We start from the raw sequence: 19113 nt of genomic DNA on the forward strand, positions 1-19113 counted from the left end.
ACGACTCTTCGGCATCTATTACTTGGTTATCAACAAAGCGTAGCCGAAGTGACTTTTATCATTGTTCGCCTATACCCCGTATTACGGTACATACACAAAACTCCAAATGAAACAAATGTGAAATTTAATAATTTATCCCTGGCATTCAACCAATCCCATATATAAATACAATGTTAGGAGTAAACTGTAACCCTACTTTCAAAATACGAGGAACACTGCTTTCATGGGAGAGTACCTAGTCGACCTGTTCTCGCTGTGATCTGATAGTCATCTCGTCACACTACTACCTTCTCTGTACGTCATGTACGTCCATTGTGTATTTCAATGCTCACCACACTGGCCATTTGGTGAAGGAAACGGTGTAGTCATAGACTCCTTACACATAATTTTCTAACTTGTAATATAAGAACATCTGTTCAAGAAAAAGGCATTGTAGAGTGAAATTTTTGATGATGTTGAGTGTATATTGTCAGGAAGACCGAAACTTTTCCAGTACTTTTCACAGACTATAGGTAATCAAAAACGTAACAAAACCTAAATTTCTGACGATGTTGAGTGTATGTTGTAAGGAAGACCGAAATAATTCCAGTACTTTTCACAGACTATAGGTAATAAAAAACGTAACAAAAATTTCTGTTATATTTTATGCATAACGAAGCTTCTTATTACAAGCATATATTAATATACAACAGCAAGCCAATGGTAAGTGAAGCTCACCCAAACTCTACGTACATCAATATATGCTATTTACAAATGTTTGCTATTTAGCACTATTTCCAAACGTATCCAGTTCATAAGATAATCGCTGGCAATCTGCAGGCACAACAATATACATGTATATATTATGTTACATCTGCGTTCGACGCCTCGTTACTAAGAGGTACATTCTACGTCACAAACAGTATATACGACTGTTATACAGAATTCTGGGATCAGTTGTTACACTTCGTTACTTCACATCCTCGAGTCTATTTGAAATTGATTTTTTTTTGCCTACAGTTAAACAATGAAATATAAAACAAGCAGTATGAACAGCGCCAATCATTGTCGCCTCTCATAACATCTAATTTGTCTATATCTGCGTCGACGCACAGTCATACTGTGACTTTCCGTTCGAAGACACCAGAGAATATTCAGTTTTAGGGCTTTGCGTGGAAGATTTTTTCACTAGTTTTTTACATTTTGTAATTCCGAACAATTTATTAACTTCTTTCCGGAAATGTGGACCCGTGATGTAATAAATATAGCCATATAAGGCATTGTTAGATAAGCAGATCTCCTCCACAACTTTGCGAATCGTCAGGTACGTGAAGTATCTTTGCCAGACAGGGTCCACAGCCATTTCCTGAAGGGTTGACGGGTACGCCCCTTGAGGGAGAAGAGACTGTAACGCGTACACAATAGACGCCGGTAGTAATGTACAGATAAAATAAAAGGATACAGACAGCAGTGTAATGGTGGATGTGGGACTTCCACTCCCTGCCTGTGGACTGTTCACCGGGACTGTGTCAGTAATACGCTTGATCTCGCGAATAACACACACATTGAATACAAGCACACACACCGGGATAATGAAGAACAGCAGCATTTCCGTAACCATGGTCCACACTTTTTCGAACTTTACGATGTCTTCTGTCGGAGCGAACATACAGGTTTGGTGCTCTTCCTTGTAGCCCCAAATATAGGCCTGAACAGACGCCAGACTGAGGGAGAACGTTGTCAGGCATATGGATACTTTGATAGCCCGAGTAACTGTACAAAACTTCTCCTTCGAAAACGGATGACATACCGCAATATAACGTTCCACGGTAAACGCCATGACAAAAAGGGGCGTGAGATACTGTGGCATGATCAAGAGAACGTTAAACAGAGCACATATTACCGGCTTGTTGTACGTCGGAGTATCCCAGGCGTAGTTCAGCTCCATTATGAAGTGAAGAAACAAGAAAATAGTGTGCACAACAGCAAGTGTTCCTAGGTAAATTGCAGAAGAGTTGTTCTTCCGCATACGACGATTGAGCCATATGAACGCGGAAATAGGGTTACCGATCAATCCGACAACATACCAAATAGGCGAAATCAGTCTGTCCACGAGGATCACTGCCGGGGCGAACGTCTGTAGGATCTCAGACAGAGTCGGGGCTATGACCCCTCCCTGGGTAGTGTTGAGATTAGCAGTCACGTTTTCATACATACTGGTATTCTGCATGATCCTGCCAACACAGAAAAAAAGATAAAAAATATTAGGTTCTTTTTTTTTTTTTTTGACAGAAAATGTTATGATGTATAAAGGACAAGATCTTACTTAATTCTGAATGGCTGTATTCATAATGCCAACTATTCGCTATTTCAAACTCCTTGTTGATGTTACAAACATTATAAGGATATATATATACACGTATGTATAGGAAGTTACAAAGAGGACTTCCTATACAGTGATATACGACTATCCACAGTATGATATCTCATAGCATTACATATTCATCTGACACCTCTGAGAGTTTACATAGGTAAAACTGTATGGATGGGGGCATAACTGATCAGATCATATCTTTGATAGGCCAATCAAAGGTCAAATAGAAAAGATGTACTGCACATGTCTAAAAGACGATAAATGGCATGTAGAAGGTCGAGGATGATGACTTTGTCACGAAAGAAGAGTGAACGTATGAACGATGTATGTCAAGGATGAACAAATTTACATGTATCATTCATATCTGATTACAAAGCATTGTCATTATTACATTACACAGGTTTATAGGTCATCTAAACATTTCTCCGGAAAGGTTTGTCTACATGGAAATCGATCTATATATACTATTTCACTGGCGAGGATGTGTGTCTACATGGAAACATGTAACGTGTCTCTGGTCAGGAGTTGTGTTACATGGAAACATGTAACGTGTCTCTGGCCAGGAGTTGTGTTACATGGAAACATGTAACGTGCCTCTGGCCAGGAGTTGTGTTACAAGGAAACATGTAACGTGTCTCTGGCCAGGAGTTATGTTACATGGAAACATATGACGTGTCTCTGGCCAGGAGTTGTGTTACATGGAAACATGTAACGTGTCTCTGGCCAGGAGTTGTGTCTACATGGGAACATGTAACGTGTCTCTGGCCAGGAGTTGTGTCTACACGGAAAAATGTAACGTGTCTCTGGCCGGGAGTTGTGTTACATGGAAACGTGTAACCTGTCTCTGGCCAGGAGTTGTGTTACATGGAAACATGTAACGTGCCTCTGGCCAGGAGTTGTGTTACAAGGAAACATGTAACGTGTCTCTGGCCAGGAGTTGTGTCTACAAGGAAACATGTAACGTGTCTCTGGCCAGGAGTTGTGTCTACATGGAAACATGTGACGTGTCTCTGGCCAGGAGTTGTGTCTACATGGAAACATGTGACGTGTCTCTGGCCAGGAGTTGTGTCTACACGGAAACATGAAACCTGTCTCTGGCCAGGAGTTGTGTTACATGGAAACATGTAACGTGTCTCTGGCCAGGAGTTATTTTACATGGAAACATGTAACGTGTCTCTGGCCAGGAGTTATTTTACATGGAAACATGTAACGTGTCTCTGGCCAGGAGTTGCGTCTACATGTGAACATGTAACGTGTCTATGGCCAGGAGTTATTTTACATGGAAACATGTAACGTGTCTCTGGCCAGGAGTTGTGTCTACATGGGAACATGTAACGTGTCTCTAGCCAGGAGTTATTTTACATGGAAACATGTAACGTGTCTCTGGCCAGGAGTTGTGTCTACATGGGAACATGTAACGTGTCTCTGGCCAGGAGTTGTGTCTACATGGAAACATGTAACGTGTCTCTGGCCAGGAGTTGTGTCTACATGGAAACATGTGACGTGTCTCTGGCCAGGAGTTGTGTCTACATGGGAACATGTAACGTGTCTCTGGGAAACATGTAACGTGTCTCTGGCCAGGAGTTATGTTACATGGAAACATGTAACGTGTCTCTGGCCAGGAGTTGTGTCTACATGGAAACATGTAACGTGTCTCTGGCCAGGAGTTGTGTCTACAAGGAAACATGTAACGTGTCTCTGGCCAGTTGTGTCTACATGGAAACATGTGACGTGTCTCTGGCCAGGAGTTGTGTCTACATGGGAACATGTAACGTGTCTCTGGCCAGGAGTTGTGTCTACATGGAAACATGTAACGTGTCTCTGGCCAGGAGTTGTGTTACATGGAAACATGTAACGTGTCTCTGGCCAGGAGTTGTGTTACATGGAAACATGTAACGTGTCTCTGGCCAGGAGTTGTGTTACATGGAAACATGTAACGTGTCTCTAGCCAGGAGTTGTGTCTACATGGAAACATGTAACGTGTCTCTGGCCAGGAGTTGTGTCTACAAGGAAACATGAACGTGCCTCTGGCCAGGAGTTATGTTACATGGAAACATGTGACGTGTCTCTGGCCAGGAGTTGTGTCTACATGGAAACATGTGACGTGTCTCTGGCCAGGAGTTGTGTCTACATGGGAACATGTAACGTGTCTCTAGCCAGGAGTTGTGTCTACATAGAAACATGTAACGTGTCTCTGGCCGGGAGTTGTGTACATGTATAATCTTACATTACGAGTGATGTATTGGTCGATATTGTGAACCATTGCTGTCTTACTCTGAAGATATGTCATTAGGTACTCTCTATAAACCTGTGTCCAGTACACAACATAGACGTTAGACTATCGGTCCCACGTGACCACGAACTTGTCATAGGTTTACGACACTTACTCCAGGATTTACACTATACGTAGAGACCACGTGAGGTCATCATGATGAAGTGTATCGCGCTGTACATGTTTAACTACACCTACTATGCTAAACCAACAGACAGTTATATATATATAGGAAATTTTACAGGTTCCATACAACACAAATCTTTATACACTTTAATGTTACAAAGCAAATACTTTTCTATGGTTTACACATTAATTTCTACTCACGTCGTGTTAAAACCAACAGTGGTCGAGGTCTTATTCACAAGACATTGACAACCTTTCCATTCCGTTAAAAAATCACTCCATGTTTACTGAACTAATCCTTTACAAAAACGTAACGCTTCAGCCATTTATCGAAATAATACAATGTTGTTTAAAAATCTCGCCATTGCATTAGCAAAGATCGATTTCACTAACCAATTAAACCATCCACTAATTGAAAATTAACATATCGATTCTTTTATATTACGAAATGTTCAAAAGAGTTATTTTTTGTAAAGTGAAACACCTTAACGAAGACAGGATCTGAACTATCAATAATGAAAAAAATCCTTGAAAAAACTTCAACTATCAGTAAATAAATAAGTTAATATGATTCATACTTGGAAACCTTCTGTCAGTCCACGTCAATTAGCATCAGATTTAGAACCAAATTCAATAGAAAACAAGTAGACACAGCAGCCAAGTACATATAAACAGATGTCTGATTGCCCAACCCGGACGAACACCAAACGTAATGGTCATCCTTTGTAGTGTGAGAATCACGGAGAAAACCTAGGAGACGGCGTGGGACATAAAATATATAGATACCTCACCATTCGTATTCCCCAGATGAAAATATCCGTGGCAGTCGAGCCACATTCAACTCAAATGACATGTCTGGGAATATATATAGGAGAGGAACATGCTACTCCGCCGAATGTACGACAAATATTTGGTAAAACGACCCAACAACATGCTAGACATGAAAGTTATGTCTTCTTGTTGAAAAAAAAGTATCAGATTAAACAGAAAATATCGAAACCCCGTCAAAGTATATCAGACAACAAAGTATAACAAAATATCTTCCAATCACATCAAACAACAGAGAAAAACAAAATCTCGTCCAATCACATCAAACAACAGAGAATAACAAAATCTCGTCCAATCACATCAAACAACAGAGAAAAACAAAATCTCGTCCAATCACATCAAACAACAGAGAATAACCAGAGAATTACAAAATCTACAATCACAACAAACAACAGAGTCAATCACATCAAACAACAGAGAAAAACCATATCTTGTCCAATGATATCTTACAACAGAGAAAAACAAAATCTCGTCCAATCACATCAAACAACAGAGAATAACAAAATCTCGTCCAATCAGAGAAAAACAAAATCTTCCACATCAAACAACAGCCCAATCACAACAAACAACAGAGAATAAACAAAATCTCGAATTACAAAATCCAATCACATCAAACAACAGAATTACAAAAGAAGAAACAAAATCTCGTCCAATCACATCAAACAACAGAGAATTACAAAATCTCGTCCAATCACATCAAACAACAGAGAATAACAAAATCTCGTCCAATCACATCAAACAACAGAGAATTACAAAATCTCGTCCAATCACAACAAACAACAGAGAACTACAAAATCTTGTCCAATCACAACAAACAACAGATAATTACAAAATCTCGTCCAATCACATCAAACAACAGAGAATTACAAAATCGTGTACAATCACAACAAACAACAGAGAATTACAAACTATCGTCCAATCACAACAAACAACAGAGAATCTAGTCCAATCACATCAAACAACAGAGAATTACAAAATCTATCACAACAAACAACAGAGTACAAACTATCGTCCAATCACAACAAACAACAAAATCTCGTCCAATCACATCAAACAACAGAGAATTACAAAATCTCGTCCAATCACATCAAACAACAGAGAATTGCAAAATCTTGTCCAATCACATCAAACAACAGAGAATAACAAATTCTTTTCCAATGATATCAGACAATAGAGAACGATTTAAACAGCTTGGTAATGATCAGTCGATGTTTAATACACACATGTAGGTGAGTAAGTACATTTGTGTCTTAATATATGTACTTTAACATAATACTACTAAGGTCACAAATTGATTTAACATTTCCTTAATCCCTCAATGCCCAGACAGAAAAAACATCGCCCGTAGATTTCATTCAAGTTGTACAGAAGAGTATAAGTGACCCTAGAGATTCAATTATTTCTTTAGATACTGATTTTTCACAGCGCGTGACATTCCCCGCTTTAAATGAGTTCGCATATGTTTGAGTTTGCGATCACAAAGTTTTATCCTGATAGACCAGACAATTTGAGAGCACGGGTAAAAAAATGTGTATATTTATTGTATTAGTGATAGAATCCTTCCAAATAAGCAGATACATCAGTATTAAAAGTACTGAAATCTATGATAAAGGAAAATTACGAAATGTATTTAATTATCGGGCTGCTGCAGATCTTTTCTTTCGATCACTGGATTTTCCTCAGTCTCCTCCTAAGCTTCCAAATTTTGGTTATTAGCATCACTGACGAGTCCTAGACAAACAAGGACATCACTGACGAGTCCTAGAAGGACGAATCAGCTGTATGATTTAACATTACTGACGAGTCCTAGAAGGACAAAAAACTGTATGATGTAGTATCACTGACGAGTCCTAGAAGGACAAGCAGCTGTATGATGTAGCATCACTGACGAGTCCTAGGAGGACTATACAGCTGTATGATGTAGCATCACTGACGAGTCCTAGAAGGACGAAGCAGATGTATGATGTAACATCATTGACGAGTCCTACATGGACGAAACAGCTGTATGATGTAACATTACTGACGAATCCTAGAAGGATGAAACAGCTGTATGATGCAGTTTGAATCATTGTTTGGTTCTACTGTATCTAAATCTAAATTATCATATCTTTAATTGTTCCATATACAGTATTGAAATGGAGAACTTCTACTGGAGTACCAGCTTGATGCCTGTACAAAGTTTTGAGTACCGGGTAATAATCTTGAACGGTTTAAGAGAACTGTTCTGTTTTGGCTTATCTGTTTCCATAGTAACAAACAACGTTATTAAAATGGAGGTCTTCCCCATAGCAAAAGATACCATTAGTTTAATAAGTGTAAAAAGCTTTGAGCTTATCTTGAACGGTTTCAGAGTACTGGTCAAGAAAAACTGAAATTTGTGATGAGGGTTATCTGTTTCCATGGTAACAGAACAAATTTAACGAGGCCATTAACCTAATATCAACAGAAAGCTTGGTGGAGTCTAGTGGAATGGTTTCAATGTTGTAGTCCGGAAAAGAAAGTTTACGCTAATTTTGTGTTTTTCGACTTTATTTCCATGGTAACAGGAAAATATGCAACCTGAAATGTCGTCAATAGCAAAAGACACAAACAGGGCACGAACTTGATATTTACAAAAGGTTTTGTGAAGTTGAGTTGAACGATTTTGAAGTTATAGCCTGGAAAAAACCTTCGGACAAACGCACAGACGCAGGAACGCGCTCGCACACATACGGACGGACGAGGGATTATAGTTATCTTTTTATGGTAACATGTTAACAAGTCAGTAAGGAAAAGCTAAATACATTCCCGTTGGAGTCCTAATCAGAAATGGTGCTTAATTCTCGAGAGACCTTGACTTGTAAGCGATGGGATGGTGAAGCTGTGGCCTTCACAGCCTCTGGCCATATCAGGGATACTGTGGTCAAATAGATGAGAAGTATTGATAACGGCAGGCACGGAACTAGATCAGGATTGATAACATTTGTGTCATCAATCCGGCTAACCGATGTGAAACGCCGGAACCAGTCATAGAGAAGTTATGTCTTAAGGTTCTTTACATTAAACATTGTGCTTTAGAGCGTTTGATGAAGTTGTCGGCAGATCATAAAAAAATTGCCAAAACATGCAAACTTGTTACATTTATATGTACCATTTTATTTTTACCTATTACAAAAAGTCGCTTAGAAAAAGAAGGAACAGTCAATCGTGATGATTTTAAACGTAAGTTGTGATGCGACAGTTGTATGTACAGAGAGCGGCAATAAGTTAAATCTATCACACAAACATTAAACTGCCACGAAATGGCACAGACATTGGCGTTAGATCGGAATAAAAAGACTGCTACTTTATAATTGTTCTATCCCAAGTCAATACGATATCAATTACTTTTCAGTTTATATAGTAGAAACCCACGCCACACTTTGATGGTTCGGAGTAACAAGGCCCGTATAGAGGTATATCAGACAAATTCCATCGATTTCCGCATCAATGTTATCCACAGATCGGATATAAATCCTCATTTAGTCACTAACCATGTCGTTAAGGGTCTTTGGTGTGTATACAATGTCTTATGAAGTCCATGACCGAGCTGCCATCTTAATTACTGGTCACTCCAAGTGATAAATGAGACCGATACATGAAGTGATCTGCCTCCGAACTAGTCTCACCACGCTATACATGGCTGTATTAGCTTTGATTCCGGTCAATATCAGGGTTGGAAATAAACTATGTAACTTAGAAAACATTTCAACATATCGTTAATATTACTTTTTAAAGACAGTAATATAACCATGAAAAGTACTGAAACAATATCGTCAGGTGACAGTATTATCAGTTCATTATCGAAGAGTGTTCCGTTCAGTAGCGTGATAAGAAAACGTCAACCACGCCATCGGCGGTATCTTACAACTCGACTGCAATGGCGAGGCATTCCACTTGGTGTAATCATTTCAACAATTAAGTAGCGTTTTTCATTCGATAAAAATCTTTTTAGTGGAAGACAAAGTGCACAATATACGTAGTAGGTATCAATACGACAAAGAAATGACTAGATCCGGTAAATAGCTACTCCTGATGCACGTGCGATCATCGACAAGGTTATATTATACATCAGTATGAACAATGTGTTACTTTAACGATACAAAACACAATATATGGAAAATATTATATGTTTATAACAAAAGATATATGAAAACTAAACAAACTTTGCATGCGAGTCAAATATCAGTTTGCAACATTGATCGACCGTCTATAAGAGTTAGGAAATGACACTTGGAGAATATTGTCTCACACGGTACACGGACACGAACACGAACAAACTGAGTTAGACTATTTTGCGACTTGATACAGGTTTAGATATTCGTGAATTAGGTATTTTGTAGGCTAAGTATCGATTGTACGTCCTATTTAACAGTTTTAACATCATGACAATAAAGAGACGTACATCTTAGTGCTAGAAACACGGCAACATATGGTTGTCTTGATGTGGACATCGAAAGACTCTGACATGGTGGAGTTCAGAATACTTACCGCTCGAGATTAATGATTACAGTCAAGGGATTGAAATCAGACAAAAAGAATGAAAGATATAATCTTATTCTTAATTTCATACTAATTTAATCTTGGTGCAAATTTAAAGTTGACTTCATGGAATGTGCAACTTTAAAATGCTCTTTAAGTGTTCACTACACTACGTGTGATTTACACAAACATAGAGTTTACGGTTATCATCAATAAAAATCACCAATCCCCATGGGTGTAGATCAATAATATATCACACACCCCCTCCCCATCATACCATGTATATATACCTTAAAATACAATACACAACACACACGAGTGACGCACACTCAATGTCTGTTTGTGGTACATTTAAATGTCATCTCCTTGTTCTCACCGTGAAATAATCTCTAATGGCCGAGATTATGGAAAATCTTTTCTCTGTTTTATTTTATTTCATTCATCATACTTACTTATTAATATTTTTGTAATCTTAAGGAGTCACCTGCCTATTTTCAGTGTAACAAATTCGAAGAAGCAGACACTTTATCGAGGCTCGCTATATGACACGGTTTCTCTGATTATCTTGGCCAGCTTACATGTGATTTGATACTATACAAATCTACACCATTCTGGTGAATGATTCTCTACTCATGGAGAGCGATAAATTCCGCCTCTGTTTCAATGTTTGTCTTGCCTTCAGACCTGCTATAGATGTAATCAATTTTCTCATTACTTTGACAAGGTTGAAGCGGAGCCTCGACCCAGTTTGATTGCTGATCGAGTTATACAGAGAAACAGCCAACTCGGTACCCATCACGGACCCCTCTTTAACAAAATTGTGTAACAGCTTGCATGTCTTCACACATTAAAAATCGACGTAAACTCTCTTTCATCTTTAACTAAATATTTTAACGTAAAATAAAACATATTATAGAATTAGGTTGTCTGTCTAGCTACTAGTCTTGATGAACCACTGACATACAAGCCTTGGAGTAAGTCCTAGAGATACGTCTGTAGTTTACAGATATCCTTCAGGTACATATTTTGAAAACGTTTAAAGTGTTATTGTTTTATTGATCTAACCAGATCATTATATGTATGTGTGTGTTCATTGTATCTCAGTAATTGGTTCCAAACGTAAGACATATTGTAATAAATCTTCAATGCTATCAATTATAATGGTACATATAGTTTGGAATGTCATCAATCTTATTTCTTTATTATCGAGTTTATATACGTGTAGATGATAATCAGGTTTGACATTTTCTCATTTCCTCTTACTTAAACTAGACACCTGTGTGAGAGTTGTTTTTGTGATACCTCTTACTTAAACTAGACACCTGTGTGACAACTGTCTTTTGTGATTCCTCTTACTTAAACTAGACACCTGTGTGAGAGTTGTTTTTGTGATTGCTCTTACTTAAACTAGACACCTGTGTGAGAGTTGTTTTTGTGATTGCTCTTACTTAAACTAGACACCTGTGTGACAACTGTTTTGTGATACCTCTTACTTAAACTAGACACCTATGTGAGAGTTGTTTTTGTGATTCCTCTTACTTTAACTAGACACCTGTGTGAGAGTTGTTTTTGTGATTGCTCTTACTTAAACTAGACACCTGTGTGAGAACTGTTTTGTGATACCTCTTACTTAAACTAGACACCTGTGTGAGAACTGTCTTTTGTGATACCTCTTACTTAAACTAGACACCTGTGTGAGAACTGTCTTTTGTGATACCTCTTACTTAAACTAGACACCTGTGTGAGAGTTGTTTTTGTGATTCCTCTTACTTAAACTAGACACCTGTGTGAGAGTTGTTTTTGTGATTGCTCTTACTTAAACTAGACACCTGTGTGAGAACTGTCTTTTGTGATACCTCTTACTTAAACTAGACACCTGTGTGAGAGTTGTTTTTGTGATTCCTCTTACTTAAACTAGACACCTGTGTGAGAACTGTCTTTTGTGATTCCTCTTACTTAAACTAGACACCTGTGTGAGAGTTGTTTTTGTGATTCCTCTTACTTAAACTAGACACCTGTGTGAGAACTGTCTTTTGTGATTCCTCTTACTTAAACTAGACACCTGTGTGAGAGTTGTTTTTGTGATTCCTCTTACTTAAACTAGACACCTGTGTGAGAACTGTCTTTTGTGATTCCTCTTACTTAAACTAGACACCTGTGTGAGAGTTGTTTTTGTGATTCCTCTTACTTAAACTAGACACCTGTGTGAGAACTGTCTTTTGTGATTCCTCTTACTTAAACTAGACACCTATGTGGGAACTGTCTTTTGTGATTCCTCTTACTTAAACTAGACACCTATGTGAGAACTGTCTTTTGTGATTCCTCTTACCTAAACTAGACACCTGTGTGAGAACTGTTTTGTGAGACCTCTTACTTAAACTAGACACCTGTGTGAGATCTGTTTTGTGATTCCTCTTACTTAAACTAGACACCTGTGTGAGAACTGTCTTTTGTGATTCCTCTTACTTAAACTAGACACCTGTGTGGGAACTGTCTTTTGTGATTCCTCTTACTTAAACTAGACACCTATGTGAGAGTTGTTTTTGTGATTCCTCTTACTTAAACTAGACACCTGTGTGAGAGTTTTTTTGTGATACCTCTTACTTAAACTAGACACCTGTGTGGGAACTGTCTTTTGTGATTCCTCTTACTTAAACTAGACACCTGTGTGAGATCTGTTTTTGTGATTCCTCTTACTTAAACTAGACACCAGTGTGAGAACTGTTTTTTGTGATTCCTCTTACTTAAACTAGACACCTATGTGGGAACTGTCTTTTGTGATTCCTTTTACTTAAACTAGACACCTATGTGGGAACTGTCTTTTGTGATTCCTCTTACTTAAACTAGACACCTGTGTGGGAACTGTCTTTTTTTATTCCTCTTACTTAAACTAGACACCTATGTGGGAACTGTCTTTTGTGATTCCTCTTACTTAAACTAGACACCTGTGTGGGAACTGTCTTTTTTTATTCCTCTTACTTAAACTAGACACCTATGTGGGAACTGTCTTTTGTGATACCTCTTACTTAAACTAGACACCTATGTGGGAACTGTCTTTTGTGATTCCTCTTACTTAAACTAGACACCTGTGTGGGAGTTGTTTTTGTGATTGCTCTTACTTAAACTAGACACCTGTGTGAGAGTTGTTTTTGTGATTCCTCTTACTTAAACTAGACACCTGTGTGGGAGTTGTTTTTGTGATTGCTCTTACTTAAACTAGACACCTATGTGAGAGTTGTTTTTGTGATTCCTCTTACTTAAACTAGACACCTGTGTGAGAACTGTTTTTGTGATACCTCTTACTTAAACTAGACACCTGTGTGAGAACTGTCTTTTGTGATTCCTCTTACTTAAACTAGACACCTGTGTGGGAACTGTCTTTTTTTATTCCTCTTACTTAAACTAGACACCTGTGTGAGAACTGTCTTTTGTGATATGCCTGGAAACCAGCGTGTCGACACTCTTAAGAAAATTTCACATCGAGCTTTATCCTCCAAATAGCCAAAGGAGCCGTAACACAACACATGATATATAAACAAGCTCTCTAGAAGTAACACGACTGAATATCTTCTTCACAGAAAAGTACATTACAAAAAGAAGCTCGTTTCGCGGTGGAATAAAACTCAAAGTCTCTCGTCATATGCAGGTGGGATCTGACTTCCGGTCATTCAGCTGGTGTATCGATGATGTTTTATTTCGCTTAATTAACAACATGTCGCTACAGAAGTAAATCTGGTGGAGCTTGAGGGGCTTGTTTGCGTGTTTCCTAGTCATCATAATGTGATTTACTGTTAATATCTTGAAAATGATATCTTTCCTCTCCATCATTTTCCTTTCTATTATATACATGTAACTTAGTTGAACACCCGGTCGTTCCCCTCCCAATTCGCCAGTGAAGCGGAGGTTTACGATGGATGACAATAAATCTGGATATGTTACACAAAGGAGACTTTATGTAGCCGTGTCTGGAGGATTTTTGTAGAGATTATCCTGCACCTCTCGGCTAATGTTCCACGTACTTTGGTATTTTATTAATTTAAAAGTATGTTGAAATTATACTGAAACCATGTTTTTCGTCTTCTTTAACAATAACGAATACTCCTTGGTAATTCCTTTTTAAATGTCACATCATTATCATAATTTTGGAAAACGTATTCACGCCACATCAAATGATCACATTATAGATGTTTTTATTCTTTTACAACTAGTAGAGTCTTGTAGAATTAGATCGTTTACAAAAACGTCCTTCTCATCAATTCTGGTTTATTGTACAACATCATTTGTGAGCTATGAGTCATATACAGAATGCTACATAGAGATGAAACGTGTCTAGCTGCTTAGGAAATGACCAAGGTTAGGTTTTTTACCTTAGCTCCGTTTTGTATAATTTAATACAAGGTCTGATGGCAGTACAGGATACTGTAGGGATGTACGGTAATGTGAATCGTTCTAGGTAGCCCAGCTTGTTTGTTATTTATTGATAATGAATTATACTTAGTAAGTTTACGTAACAATGCCACCACATGTTTGGATACAAGAAATCTTCAAGCCAAATGTTTCACAATGTCAGCTCCACTGGCATGTAAAAAGACGTCTTCAAGCCAAATGTTTCACAATGTCAGCTCCACTGTCATGTAAAAAGACGTCTTCAAGCCAAATGTTTCACAATGTCAGCTCCACTGGCACGTAAAAAGACGTCTTCAAGCCAAATGTTTCACAATGTCAGCTCCACTGGCACGTAAAAAGACGTCTTCAAGCCAAATGTTTCACAATGTCAGCTCCACTGGCATGTAAAAAGACGTCTTCAAGCCAAATGTTTCACAATGTCAGCTCCACTGGCATGTAAAAAGACGTCTTCAAGCCAAATGTTTCACAATGTCAGCTCCACTGGCATGTAAAAAGACGTCTTCAAGCCAAATGTTTCACAATGTCAGCTCCACTGGCACCTAAAAGACGTCTTCAAGCCAAATGTTTCACAATGTCAGCTCCACTGTCATGTAAAAAGACGTATTCAAGCCAAATGTTTCACAATGTCAGCTCCACTGGCATGTAAAAAGACGTCTTCAAGCCAAATGTTTCACAATGTCAGCTCCACTGGCATGTAAAAAGACGTCTTCAAGCCAAATGTTTCACAATGTCAGCTCCACTGGCATGTAAAAAGACGTCTTCAAGCCAAATGTTTCACAATGTCAGCTCCACTGGCATGTAAAAAGACGTCTTCAAGCCAAATGTTTCACAATGTCAGCTCCACTGGCATGTAAAAAGACGTCTTCAAGCCAAATGTTTCACAATGTCAGTTCCACTGGCATGTAAAAAGAAATGTTTCACAATGTCAGCTCCACTGGCATGTAAAAAGACGTCTTCAAGTCAAATGTTTCACACTGTCAGTTCCACTGGCATGTAAAAAGAAATGTTTCACAATGTCAGTTCCACTGGCATGTAAAAAGACGTCTTCAAGCCAAATGTTTCACAATGTCAGCTCCACTGGCATGTAAAAAGAAATGTTTCACAATGTCAGTTCCACTGGCATGTAAAAAGAAATGTTTCACAATGTCAGTTCCACTGGCATGTAAAAAGAAATGTTTCACAATGTCAGCTCCACTGGCATGTAAAAAGACGTCTTCAAGCCAAATGTTTTACAATGTCAGCTCAACTGGCATGTAAGTAGTTCGGGTTTTAAACAGAATTGTATAACGCTTTTAAAGTTTGATTATAAAGAGATGACAGTTACAGTACATTGCATTCAGCAGTAAAAGGAGAGTTTTAGCGGATCAATTTCAAAGGTTATATTAATACAAATTGATGTCAAGGGTCATACTTATACAAATTGATGTCAAGGGTCATACTAATACAAATTGATGTCAAGGGTCATATTAATACAAACTGATGTCAAGGGTCATACTAATACATATTGATGTCAAGGGTCATACTAATACAAATTGATGTCAAGGGTCATACTAATACAAATTGATGTCAAGGGTCATACTAATACAAATTGATGTCAAGGGTCATACTAATACAAATTGATGTCAAGGGTCATACTAATACAAATTGATGTCAAGGGTCATACTAATACAAATTGGTATCAAGGTCATATCAATACAAATCACTTTCAAGATCATAGTAATACAAACTAAGTTCAAGGGCCATTTTAACACAAATTAGTTTCAAGGTCATATTAATACAAATTAGTTGTCACTGCTAATGTACGCAGTCGAGTATTTAACCTTAATGGTGTGACAATGAAGGACCACACACCAACCAAAGTCTAAAGCGGTCAAACCAGTAACATTTCTACTGAAATATGAGCGAAAATGTTCCCCTTCAATCATACAATCAATACAGTAAGTCCTTATTAATCACGATTCTCTCGTAATTTGATTTACACGTTTTTTTTGTTTTTTTTTTTTTTTTGTTGACGCAAAGCAAACATATCCAATATTGACTATATTTCCATCTAAGATTTCTGCATTAAAGTGGAAAAGTTAAAATTCCAGCTATATCGGCTGGGTCATCACTAAAGGAACTTATATGTGTACATTATATGTATTTTTGATTTGTATAAATTGTCCCGACACATAAAGATCACCTGTAGAACAGCAGTAAATGTTAGTCCGTGTTTACCTGCCAGTGACATCAGAGGGACGGTGCTGACAAGCGTCCCAGTGCAACGTTATACACTTGATCTAATAAAAAAATAACAGGGCAATTTAGGAAATGGGGAAAAAAACCGAATTCTAGAGACCAATTTGATAAATGAGTTTGAAGCACGTGGACTTTTTAAGTTCTTTTAAGCATAACGGAATGTACTGTAGGTTTTAATAGCGAGATAAGTGTTTTCACACCCAGACATAGCTAATGGTGCGACACGATGTACCTGATCATATATTTAACGTATGTTTCACTCGCTCATACATGATCTAATATGTTCATTATATAAAGAGTGACAGTCCTATATATAGCATTGGTGTCACATTCCCATGCGCTAATGCACGCGTAAGACATTTGTCCATGTGCAGGACAAAATGCATGTTATTGTTGACAACTGTACGGTCAATCAATGTCCATCATGCTTGCATCCGAACGTCGATTGGACTCTTTGAATTAATTCCCGTTTCAGAACACACGGGTATACATGTATGACACACGTTGGGTGACGACACTTTCATTAGAGGATAGTCCTGGAAACATACATATTTAATGTACTGTGGTGTCAGTGATCAACTGACTGATAACAAGCTTACCTGGTAAATTCTGCCAGTAACGATAATAAATAATCCGAATCCATCATTACTGCGTCGTCAACTCCGTACCACAAAATACCTCACGTGGTCATGGATGGATTGAATGACGTCATCGGCAATGTTTGAACTGTCACTATATCCCAGAAACATCACCCGAAACTGTTCAAGAAAGCGTCCCACTAAGTATCATATGTTCCTAATATATATATTCATATTAAAAATTTCCACTTCCGCTTATGCTATATTTCCTCAGCTCTATTTCGCAAACTAACGACATCACACGCATTCAAATCCAGCTGTGATAGTATAACGTCCTTTGAAGAGACACTTTCCTGGAAGTTCCTGATTGGGACAGTTCACGTGATTACAGTAACTTTATATACAGATAAAACATCCTAATAATCTATGCCTAATGTCAGACGACGCTGACCTATAAGGTTGACCAGACAGGCAGGAGGCCATCAATATCATGTCCAATATCCTTACGAGAGGCATTACAAGCGCATTATTGGTTCTGAAGCCATCTACGATTGCACCGTGTGATTGTACTCAATAATCTAGAGTTGTCTTCTAATTACTACTCATGCGTGGCGAGAATGTGTAGATATACCTTATAAACTCATGTATAATATATAGAGACTTAACACTGGGAGTCAAGTCAGTCGCGGTCCACTGCCCCCAGCGTTACGGAGCATGGGATTTACTGTACTGTATCGTTAGCACGAGACGTCAAAAAAGTAAACCCCACTTAGTTCAGCATCCAGAGAATGACACTTCACACCTTATGGTGACGTCACCAGAACTCGGGTATGGTGCCATTCGATGGGGCCAAATTACAATGAAAACGACTCAATGACATGGTTCATCACGCCGACTAAACCGTCAATCAATATTCCTGTTACGTCTATGTAAACAAAAAGGTGTAAATGTTGCCTTGTTTAATACACTACATAAGGCGTCGCAGACAGACATACAGACAGCATGACAGACAAATCTAACAATATACCACATCTTGATTCATTCGGTATAATAGCCCAGTTCATACTTGAAATTTCGAAATTATCAATTTAAAAAAAAAATACTAAATTTGTTCGATCACTAGATTTTCCTCAGTCGCATCCCAGGTTTCATAATTAAGATCACTCTTGAGACCTTGAAAGACACGCCAGGTGTAGATATAGTTTAATTCAACATCACTGTGTCTTCTATTAAATTTGTTTTTCGGAACCTGTAAACGTGATCTCACCAAGCTTACAAACTTCATAACCTAAATATCTAAGTCTTGAATTCAGAATATCTTACAATTACCTCTCATATATCGATAGATTGTAAACAGGTGATGTTCCACGTCCTTGTAAATTAAACCTGTTCATACTGCCCTTGTACATAAAATGCATCTACTGAAAGCTTACATCTAGTATTACTTACCTACATCCTCTATAAACCACAAAGCTTACATCTAGTATTACTTACCTACATCCTCTATAAACCTTACATCTAGTATTCCTTACCTACATCCTCTATAAACCTTACATCTAGTATTACTTACCTACATCCTCTATAAACCTTACATCTAGTATTACTTACCTACATCCTCTATAAACCTTACATCTAGTATTACTTACCTACATCCTCTATAAACCTTACATCTAGTATTACTTACCTACATCCTCTATAAACCTTACATCTAGTATTACTTACCTACATCCTCTATAAACCTTACATCTAGTATTCCTTACCTACATCCTCTATAAACCTTACATCTAGTATTCCTTACCTACATCCTCTAT

At 38.0% G+C, this 19113-nt stretch overlaps 1 protein-coding gene across 1 annotated transcript in view; it reads right to left on the reverse strand.

Annotated features, from left to right (window-relative positions):
- Positions 1–664: 664 nt before the first annotated feature.
- LOC132558497 (growth hormone secretagogue receptor type 1-like) overlaps positions 665–19113 on the reverse strand; it is a 45449-nt gene continuing 27000 nt past the window's right edge. The window contains exon 2 of the mRNA XM_060223062.1: positions 665–2213. Within this exon, the coding sequence (XP_060079045.1) occupies positions 1073–2209 (1137 nt within the window). The 5' untranslated portion in view covers positions 2210–2213 and the 3' untranslated portion in view covers positions 665–1072. The remainder of the gene's footprint in view (positions 2214–19113) is intronic.

Source organism: Ylistrum balloti, unplaced genomic scaffold, assembly GCF_031769215.1.
Source record: "Ylistrum balloti isolate Yb309-2 unplaced genomic scaffold, AGI_CSIRO_Ybal_v1 Utg370792, whole genome shotgun sequence".
NCBI classification, from domain to species: domain Eukaryota; kingdom Metazoa; phylum Mollusca; class Bivalvia; order Pectinida; family Pectinidae; genus Ylistrum; species Ylistrum balloti.